The sequence below is a fragment of the Chiloscyllium plagiosum genome, chromosome 19 (genome assembly GCF_004010195.1).
Source record: "Chiloscyllium plagiosum isolate BGI_BamShark_2017 chromosome 19, ASM401019v2, whole genome shotgun sequence".
Classification (NCBI taxonomy): domain Eukaryota; kingdom Metazoa; phylum Chordata; class Chondrichthyes; order Orectolobiformes; family Hemiscylliidae; genus Chiloscyllium; species Chiloscyllium plagiosum.
Genome location: NC_057728.1, coordinates 1,290,184 through 1,301,390, shown reverse-complemented (window position 1 = coordinate 1,301,390; position 11,207 = coordinate 1,290,184). Strand labels below are relative to the sequence as shown.

General features: G+C 44.4%; 1 protein-coding gene across 1 annotated transcript in view; it reads right to left on the bottom strand.

Annotated features, from left to right (window-relative positions):
- Positions 1-10,020, bottom strand: part of zgc:113223 (uncharacterized protein LOC541424 homolog) — a gene marked incomplete at its 5' end in the record, with an annotated part of 29,250 nt that extends 19,230 nt beyond the window's left edge. Inside the window, 2 exons of the mRNA XM_043708918.1 lie at positions 5,777-5,834; positions 10,010-10,020. Of these exons, the coding sequence (XP_043564853.1) occupies positions 5,777-5,834; positions 10,010-10,020 (69 nt within the window). The remainder of the gene's footprint in view (positions 1-5,776; positions 5,835-10,009) is intronic.
- Between the last annotated feature and the right edge of the window lie 1,187 nt (positions 10,021-11,207).

The following is an 11,207-nucleotide window of genomic DNA, read 5'->3' as shown; positions in this document are numbered from 1 at the left end:
GAGGAGGTGTGGGCGCAGGTTTTGCAGTTCCTGCGGTGGCAGGGGAAGGTGCCAGGATGGGAGGGTGGGTTGTAGGGGGACGTGGACCTGACCAGGTAGTCACAGAGGGAATGTTCTTTGCGGAAAGGGGTATGGAGGGAAATATATCCCTGGTGGTGGGGCCTTTTCGGAGGTGGCGGAAATGTCGGTGGATGATTTGGTTTATGCGAAGGTTGGTAGGGTGGAAGGTGAGAACCAGGGGTGTTCTGTCCTTATTACGGTTGGAGGGGTGGGGTCTGAGGGCGGAGCCAAGTGCTAGCAAATGAGATTAGATTAGGTTAGGATATCTGGTCAGCATGGATGAGTTGGACTAAAGGGTCTGTTTCCATGCTGTACATCTTTCTGACTCTATGACTCTATGGAGACAGTTCAAAAGAGATTTACCAGGATGTTGCTGGGTATGGAACGTTTGAGCTATAAGAAGAGGCTGTACAGGCTGGGACTTATTTTACTGGATCATAAGAGGTTGAAAGACAACCTTAAAGAAGTTTATAAAAATGCGGGGTATAGATAGAATTAATGGTAGTTGTCTTTTCTCTAGGATGGGGAACTTCAAGATAGGGGACACCTTGTTAAGGTAAGAGGAGAGAGATCTTTTTTAGGGGCAAATAATTTACACAGAGGGTGGTTCATGTTTGGAATGAATTTCCTGAGGAAGTGGTGAATGTGGGTACAATTACAACATTTAAAAGACATTTGGGTAAGTACATGAATAGGATAAGTTTGGAGGGATATGGGCCAGGAGCATGCAGGGCCGGACTAGTTTACTTTGGGATTATGTTTGGAATGGACTGGCCGGATCGAAGGTCTGTTTCCGTGCTGAAAGACTATGACTCTAGAGCTGCCTGGCTCTCCCAGGTGATACCCAGTAAGATGGCTCGGGCCATACTTTGGACATAGAGAGGTGGGAGGCTCAAGTTGGCAATGGATCCACTATGAGGGCCTCATCCAGCATCCATATGTGCTAAAGGGCAGAAGCAGGATTGAGCTGGGCACACTGCCTTAAAAGGCAATTTAGAAGAGGTCAGGGAGGCAAGTGGACTGATAAAATGGTCTGCCTTGATTGTCTGAAACTTCAGTCAAGTTCTATAAAAAAGCTTTTATGCCCTCTATGCTTCACCCCTCATTCCTCACTGCCATAGCACCAGGAACCTGAGTTCAATTCCAGTCTCAGGAAACTTTATGCGTGTTTGCATGTCCTCCCCATGGTTTCCTCCGAGTATTTCGGTTCCCTCCCACAGTCCAAAGGCTTGCAGGTTAGGTGAAGTGGCTGTGCTAACATTGTCTATAGTGTTCAGGGATGTGTAGGTTAGGTGAAGTGGCTGTGCTAACATTGTCTATAGTGTTCAGGGATGTGATAGATTAGGTGAATTGGCCATGCTAAAATTGCCCATAGTGTTCAGAGATGTGTAGGTTAGGTGAATTGTCCATGCTAAAATTGCCCATAGTGTTCAGGGATGTGTAGGTTAGGTGAATTGGCTGTGCTAAAATTGCCTATAGTGTTCAGGGATGCACAGGTTAGGTGATTTGGCCGTGCTAAAATTGTCAATAGTGTTCAGGAACGTGCAGGCTAGATGAATTGGCCATGCTAAAATTGCCCGTAGTGTTCAGGGATGCATAGGTTAGGTGAATTGGCTATGCTAAAATTGTCAATAGTGTTCAGGAACGTGCAGGCTAGGTGAATTGGCCATGCTAAAATTGCCCATAGTGTTCAGGGATGTGTAGGTTAGGTGAATTGGCCATGCTAAAATTGCCTATAGTGTTCAGGGATGCATAGGTTAGGTGATTTGGCCGTGCTAAAATTGCCCATAGTGTTCAGGGATGTGTAGATTAGGTGAATTGGCTGTGCTAAAATTGCCCACAGTGTTCAGGGATGTGTAGATTAGGTGAATTGGCCATGCTAAAATTGCCCATAGTGTTCAGGGATGTGTAGGATAGGTGAAGTGGCTGTGCTAACATTGCCCATAGTGTTCAGGGATGTGCAGGTTAGGTGAACTGGCCATGCTAAAATTGCCCATAGTGTTCAGGGATGTGTAGGTTAGGTGAATTGGCCATGCTAGAATTGCCCATAGTGTTCAGGGATGTGTAGGATAGGTGAATTGGCTGTGCTAAAATTGCCCATAGTGTTTAGGGATGTGCAGGTTAGGTGAACTGGCCGTGCTAAAATTGCCCATAGTGTTCAGGGATGTGTAGGTTAGGTGATTTGGCCATGCTAAAATTGCCCATAGTGTTCAAGGATGTGCAGGTTAGGTGAATTGGCTGTGGTAATATTGCCTATGGTGTTCAGGGATGTGCAGGTTAGGTGAATTGGCCATGCTAAAATTGCCCATAGTGTTCAGGGATGTGTAGATTAGGTGAATTGACCATGCTAAAATTGCCCACAGTGTTCAGGGATGTGTAGATTAGGTGAATTGTCTGTGCTAAAATTGCCCATAGTGTTCAGGGATGCATAGGTTAGGTGAAGTGGCTGTGCTAAAATTGCCCATAGTGTTCAGGGATGCATAGGTTAGGTGAAGTGGCTGTGCTAAAATTGCCTATAGTGTACAGGGATGTGCAGGTTAGGTGAATTGGCCATGCTAAAATTGTCAATAGTGTTCAGGGATGTGCAGGCTAGGTGAATTGGCCATGCTAAAATTGCTCATAGTTTCAGGGATGTGCAGGTTAGGTGAATTGGCCATGCTAAAATTGCCCATAGTGTTCAGGGATGTGTAGGTTCGATGATTAGGCCGTGCTAAAATTACCCATAGTGTTCAGGGATGTGCAGGTTAGGTGAATTGGCCATGCTAAAATTGCCCATAGTGTTCAAGGATGTGTAGGTTTGGTGAATTGGCCATGCTAAAATTGCCCATAGTGTTCAGGGATGTGTAGGTTCGGTGATTAGGCCGTGCTAAAATTGCCCATAGTGTTCAGGGATGTGTAGGTTAGGTGAATTGGCCATGCTAAAATTGCCCATAGTGTTCAAGGATGTGTAGGATAGGTGAATTGGCCATGCTAAAATTGCCCACAGTGTTCAGGGATGTGTAGGTTAGGTGAATTGACCATGCTAAAATTGCCCATAGTGTTCAGGGATGTTTAGGTTAGGTGAATTGACCATGCTAAAATTGCCCACAGTGTTCAGGGATGTGTAGGTTAGGTGCATTAGTTGGGGGAAATGTACTTTAATAGTATAACGGAATGGGTCTGCTTACTCTTTGGCGGGTTGTTGGGGACTTGTTGGGCCAAATGGCCTGTTTCCACACTGTTCGGATTCTATGATTCTGTGATTGCCATGCAAAATCTAGACCTTTTTGCCATCCATGCCCTTTCACAGCCATTCATTTAATATCCATTTTAGGAAAACTTCAGGAACAATGTGGAAGTGCGAAAAAAAAACCCTTCTAACAACATAAAAGACTGATACTGAAGAAAAAACGTTCATTCATCAAACACATTCAAAATGTATAAATCCTTCAAGTGACCAATCTGTTATAAAAACAAATTAAACTTCTATTCACTAACCATATCCTTTAATAAGTTGTCAATCAACTCTTTCAGATAAATGGGTCTTTAGTTTTATTAAAGGAGGCTGTGGCCTACAGTAATGGCACCCGACTTGTAATGCAGAGTACCAGACTAACTTTATAGGTTTGAATCACACCAAGCAGATGGTGAAATCTGGAATTAGAAGGTGACTTAATGAAGATAATGTAATCGCTGTTGATTGTTATAATTACTAACTCACTAATGTCCTTTCGGAAGGAAATCTGCCATTCTTACCGGCCATACTGGTTCAGATGTAACTCCAGACTCACACAGGAATGTGGTTAACTCTTAACTGCTCTCTGATGTGACCTAACAAGTCATCCAGTTCAAGGACAATAAACTCTGGTCCAGTCAGTGACTCCCACTTCCCATAAATAAGTTAAAAAAATGTTCAGAGTGGACTTAATGATAATAATAAGCCTTAGGACATATCAACATTGAAGCCCTTTGAAAGCACAGGAATGGACAACTAATTTGTTTTCCAAACCAGGTGGCCTGTCAATCTATGCACTCCAGCCACAGATATCTGCTTTCTAACTGTGACTGAAAGCTGCTATAGTTTTTAACCATGGTTAATCCACCTAGCCTGCACATCTCTCAATACTACAGGAGGACTATGGGAGGAAACTCGAGCACCTGGAGGAAACCCGCACAGACATGGGGAGAACATACAAACTCCATGCACTGTCACTTGAAGGTGGAATCAAACCCAGGTCCCTGGTGCTGTTCGGCAGCAGTGCTAACCACAGTACCACCGTACTGCCCTGAAATGATAGTAGGGCTTCCTCATCCAAGCCCTGGCCCCCATTTTTAAAGGTCTCCATAGTCAGTCTACCTGTGTGAAACTATGGCTCCTGAAAAAGTGCATTTTCCTGTTTGCTGTAACTAGTGTAGCATAGAATGGGTTACCATCTAAAATTAAATAATTTTAGTAAGGAACTCCAGGTCAGCAATAGAATGCGAAACATACTCACATTCTCCTGCACAGCGAAAATTAAGGGTAACCTAAATGAAGGACTTAAGACGAACCAAAGAATTGATGGCTTAAATAGAGAGAAATGATATCCTTTGCTGGAGAAGTGCAGTATTAGGGAGTACACCCTGAGGGTGACCTCAGGGAAAGGATGATGGACATTCCAGCTCTCCCTGCAAGCTGCTCAGAGGTCACTGAACCTTTCAAGGCTGAGATTGGTAGTTTTTCTTTGTTTGGGATAATGGTTTGCAGAGCCAAAACAGATAAACAGAATAAGGTACTGATCAGCTACAAACTAACTGAATGATAGGCTTGAGGGGCAGAACAATCTCATCCAACTAATATATGAGCTCATCTGGATTTAAATTCCATCCGACAATATAATTGGCATTTCCATTTTCTCTGAGGGTCAGGGAGGAGAGAGAATTTCAATGTTTTGATGCAAAGCCAGATGAATGGATGAATATCACTACTAGGCAATATGTGGAACTGGGTGAGCCAAACCTATTTAGTGCTGCACATTACTGAGGGATGTCCCTTCGACAGACCTATTACTTTCAACACTACAACCCCTGTCAATGAACCAGAGTCAGGGGTTCAGATGTGTGATGTTGGAAAAGCACAGCCGGTCAGGAAGCATCCAAGGAGCAGGAGAGTCATCAGGAAATGTCCTTTTCCTGATGAAGAGCCTATGCTCGAAACGTCGATTCTCCTGCTCCGATGCTGCCTGACCTGCTGTGCTTTTCCAGCACCACACTCTTCAATACTGATCAGAAGTAGACTGAAGTTCACTGTTTTTACAGAAATGAGAGTAGAAAATTTCTGCCTTCACATTTTAGATCTTGGCACTTGTCCTAGAGAAAATACCTTTTCTGTTGCAACTGGATTGAAACTTTAATGAGAAAGGTCAAAGTTCCACTGTATCTTCTGCAAAGTTTGTACAGATCCATTTTATACATGCTGTATTTTCTTATATATAATTTCTGAATAAAGTATATTTTTGAAATTACAAAGAAACATGCCATATCAGAGTCCGCAGCAGAGCACTGCACACCATCTGACTAGGAGGCACATGCATACTGTGGTGACACTCAATAAAATGTGACAACATATGTCACAACTCACCAGCCCATCCCCTGGCTTCCTGTCTTCACAAACATCACTCCTTCCACATAACTGTTCACTGACAAACCACAATGAGTTGTTTCAATCCATTCTCCACCCTCCCCCAATCTCACTTACCAACTCTATGATCACCTGATCAACTCCTCGACAGCCTGCCTTCCACCGCAGCTCCCTCCTGAGCAGGATACACCAGCAGAAGAGTGGGAAAAAAAGGTCACCAGCAAGTTTCTGGGGATAAACCCCACCTGTCAATGAAAAGCTTTGAGCTGCCACAGCATGTGTGGTGTTTGCTAAACAGGGTCAGGACAGGACTGGGCTCGCCTGCACAGGCAATCTAAACCATTATGGCTTACGTACAACTCTCTGTGTACTGAGAACATAGAACACAGGACTTGACAGCGCAGTACAGGCCCTTCGGCCCTAATGTTGCACTCACCTGTGGAACCAATCTGAAGCCCATCTATCCTACACTATTCCATTTTCAACCATACGTTTATCCAATGACCATTTAAATGCCTTAAAGTTGGTGAGTCTACTACTGTTTCAGGCAGTGTGTTCCACACCACTACTACTCTGAGTAAAGAAACTATCTCTGACATCTGTCCTATATCTATCACCCCTCAATTTAAAGCTATGTCCCCTCATGTTAGTCATCACCATCTGAGGAAAAAGGCTCTCACTGTCCACCCTATCTAACCTTCTGATTATCTTAAATGCCTCAAATAAGTCACCTCTCACCGTCTTCTCTCCAATGAAAACAGTCTCAGGTCCCTCAGCCTTTCCTCATAAGGCCTTCTCTCCATACCAGGCAACATCCTAGTAAATCTTGTCTGAACCCTTTCCAAAGCTTCCACATCCTTCCTATAATGCAGTGACCAGAACTACATGCAATACTTCAAGTGCAGCCTCACCAGAGTTTTGTACATCTGCAACATGACCTCATGGCTCCGAAACCCAGTCCTTCTACCAATAAAAGTGAACACACCGTACTCCTTCTTCACAACTCTATCAACCTGGGCGGCAACTTTCAGGGATTTATGTACATGGACACTTAGATCTCTCTGCTCATCTACACTACCAAGAATCCAATGTGAATCACCTCTCACTTTTCCACATTAAACTCCATTTGCCACCCCGCTGCCCAGCTCTGCAGCTTATCTATGTTCCTCTGTAACCTACAACATCCTTCAGCACTATCCACAACTCCATCGACCTTAGTGTCATCTGGAAATTTACTAACCCATCCTTCTACACCCTCATTTAGGTCATTTATAAAAATGACAAACAGCTGTAGCCCCAGAACAGATCCTTGCGGTACACCACTAGTAACTGAACTCCAGGATGGACATTCCACATCAACCACCACCCTCTGCCTTCTTTCAGCCAGCCAATTTCTGATCCAAACCATTAAATCACTGTCAATCCCATGCCTCTTTATTTTCTGCAATAGCCTACCATGAGAAACCTTATCAAACGCTTTACTGAAATCCATATATCCATCAACTGCTTTACCCTCATTCAGCTATTTGGTTACTATCTCAAAGAAGTCAATAATGTTGGTGAGGCCTGACCTACACTTTACAAAACCATGTTGACTATCCCTATTCAACTTATTCCTTTCTTGATGATTATAAATCCTATCCCTTATTGCCTTTTCCAACATTTTACCCACAACTGAAGTAAGGCTCACTGGGTTATAATTATCAGGGTGGTTTCTACTCCCCTTCTTGAACAAGGGAACAACATTTGCTATCCTCCAGTCTTCTGGCACTATTCCTGTAGACAATGACAACATGAAGATCAAAGCCAAAGGCTCTGCAATCTCTTCCCTGGCTTCCCAGAAAATCCTTGGCTAAATCCCATCCGGCCCAGGGAATTTATCTATTTTCACACTTTACAGAGTTGCTAACACCTCCTCCTTGCGAACCTCAATCCCACCTAGTCTCAGAATTCTCCTCGACAACATTATCATTTTCCAGTGTGAATACTGATAGAACATAGAACATAGAACATAGAAGAATACAGCGCAGTACAGGCCCTTGGGCCCTCGATGTTGCGCCGATCCAAGCCTCGAAGTCCCAGGTACCAACCAACGCTGCAAGTTGGAAAATATTCATTTAGAACTTCTCCTATCTCCTCTGACTTCATGCACAACTTCCCACCACTGTCCTTGATTGGCCCTAATCTTTCTCTAGTAATTCTTTTACTCCTGATCTCCCTACAGAAAGCTTTAGGGTTTTCCTTCATCCTATCCACCAACGGCCTCTCCTGTCCCCTCCGGGCTCTTATTCGCTCTCTCTTTAGGTCTTTCCTGGCTAACTTGTAACTCTGAAGCTCCCTGACTAAGTCTTCATGTCTCATTCTACCATAAGCTTTCTTCTTCCTCTGGACAAGAGATTCAACTTCTTTAATAAACCATGGTTCCCTCACTTGACCACTTCCTCCCTGCCTGACAGGTACATACTTATCAAGGACACACAGTAGCTGTTCCTTGAATAAGCTTCACATTTCAATTGTGCCCATCCCTGCAGTTTCCTCCCCATTCTGTACACCCTAAATCTTGCCTAATCGCATCATAAATGCCATCCCCCCAGCAATAACTCTTTCCCTGCATTACTCATTCCCTTTCCATCGCTAAAGTAAACATAACCGAATTGTGGTCACTATCACCAAAGTGCTCAACTACCTCCAAATCTAACACCTGGCCGGGTTCATTACCCAGTACCAAATCTAATGCGGCCTCGCCCCTTGTTGGCCTGTCTACATCCTGTGTCTGAAAACCCTCCTGCACACATTGGACAAAAACTGATCCATCTAAAGTACTCGAGCTATAGTATTCCAGTCAATATTTGGAAAGTTAAAGTCCCCCATAACAATTACCCTGTTATTCTCACTCTTATCCAGAATTATCTTTGCTATCCTTTCCTCTACATCTCTGGAACTATTCAGAGGCCTATAGAAAATTCCCAACAGGATGACCTCTCCTTTCCTGTTTCTAACCTCAGCCCATACTACCTCAGTAGATGAGTCCTCAAATGTCATTTCTGCCACCATAATACTGTCCTTGACTAACAATGCCACACCTCCCCCTCTTTTACCATCTTCTCTGTTCTTACTGAAACATCTAATTCCCAGAACCTGCAACACCATTCCTGTCCCTGCTTTATCCATGTCTCCAAAGTGGTCACAGCATTGAAGTCCCAGGTACCAACTCATGCTGCAATTTCACCCACCTTATTCTGAACGCTCCTGGCGTTGAAGTAGACACACTTCAAACTAACCGCTTGCTTGCTGGTGCACTCTTGTGACCTTGAAACCTTATTTCTGACCTCACGACTCACAATCACCTGGACACTGGAAATGCAATTTCAGTTCCCACCCCCTTGCTGAATTAGTTTAAACCCTCTCAAAGAGCATTAGCAGAAGTACCCTTCCTCAGGATATTTGTATCTCTCTGGTTCAGGTGTAGACCATCCTGTTTGTAGAGGTCCCACCTGCCCCAGATGAGCCCCAATTATCCAGATATCCTGCACCATTTCTGTAGTCACATGTTCAACTGCTCGCTCGTACCTGGCATGGGTAACAAACCAGCGATAACAACTCTGTTTGTTCGAGCACTAATCTTCCACCCTAGCTCCCTGAATTTCTGCCTTAAATCCCCTTCCCTTTTCCTACCTATGTTGTTGGTGCCTATGTGGACCACGACTTGGGGCTGCTCCCCCTCCCCCTCAAGGATCCCAAAAACACAATCCAAGACATCACAAACCCTGGCACCTAGGAGGCAACACATCAACCATGAGTCTCTCTCATTCCCACAGAACCTCCTGTCTGTCCCCCTAACTCTGGAGAAGCCCAATGACTAATGCTCTGCTCCTCTTCCCCGTCCCCTTCTAAGGAACAGGGACAGACTCTGTGCCTAAAACCTGTACCCCATGGCTTATCCCTGGTAAGTTGTCCCTCCCAACAGTATCCAAAACGGTATACTTGTTATTGAGGAGAATGGCCACAGGGGATCCCTGCACTGTCTGACTGTTCCCTTTCTGTCCCCTGACTGTAACCAATCTGCCTTTTTTCTTGTACCTGAGGTAAGACTACCTCCCTGTAACTCCTCTCAATAACCCCCTCCATCTCCCGAATGATCCGAAGTTCATCCAGTTCCAGCTCCAGTTCCCTAACGTGGTTTTCGAGGAGCTGAAGTTGAGTGCACTTCCTGCAGATGCAGTTAACAGGTGGTGACCATTACCTCCCACATTCTGCAGGAGGAACATTCAACTGCCCGAATCTCCATTCCCAATATTCTAAATTTCCAAAGAGACTATTTAAAAATAAAGAATAAAAAAAAGACCTTACCAATCTGGTGCACAGGACTTTTTTTTTGGTTAAAGGAGGAGAATGGGTGGGAGACACTACCTAAGTAGTGTTTCGGGTAACACAACCACCTAAATATAGCACTTCACTTACTCAACAGGTCCGTGTCCACTCCTACTCAATGTGTGCTCCGCCTAATCATGAGGTAAGTTTTTTAATCAGTGAATCACCTTCCCCTCAACCCCGTGGTCATACTCCCGCTCTTCCTGCTACTGAAACAAAAATGGAGGGCCCCGACGCTCAAGGTAAGTATTTAAATCATTGAATCATCTTTACATCAACCTCCTGGTTGACGCTCCCACTCCTCCTGCTGCTGAAGCAAAAGTACTTTCTATTTCCAAAGAGAGACAAACAAATCTGCACTTCACTGAGAAATATGCCCCTGGCAAACAAATCACCTTCAACTCAGCAAACAAGGAAGCAATCGCTTAGCATCAGAGATTTGTATTCACTAATTAAATAAAATTAGGACATTGCCCATCCCTAAACTCCCAGTCAGCTTTAGTGTCAAATTTATTTAGACATTCAGAAAAGTGAAAGAAAAATCATTTTTTTTTTGTCACTGATGACAAGTGGTTAGCACTGCTGCCTCACAGCACCAGGGTCCCAGGTTTGATTCCACCCTCGGGTAACTGTCTGTGTGGAGTTTGCACATTCTCCCCGTGTCTGTGTGGGTTTTCTCCGTGTGCTCCAGTTTCCTCCCACAGTCCAAAGATGTACAGGTGAGGTGAATTGGCCTTGGTAAGTTGCCCATAGTGTTAGGTGCATTCGTCAGAGGGAAACGGGTCTGGGTACTCTTCGGAGGGTCAGTGTGGACTGGTTGGGCTGAAGGGCCTGCTTCCACACTGTAGGGAATCTAATCTAATCTGCTGAATCATGGAATCGTTTTGCACTGTAGCAGCTTCTACCACAGAAACCAACAACTTTACTGCTACAACTAAACCAATCTAAAAAAAAACCTGAACTGGGAGGGTGGGCCATTCCCCTGCCATTGTTAAAGTAGACATTTCCAGACGTTTTGGCACCTCTGCCTTTACTACCTCTCTTGAAAAAGCCCAAGGAGAAAATAACCTTTTTAAAGTGACAGCATCATCACAACCTGCATCAACTACTTCCTCTACCAGTTTATTCCACATATAAACCACCCTCTGTGTGAAAAAGCTGCCCCTCAGGTCCTTTT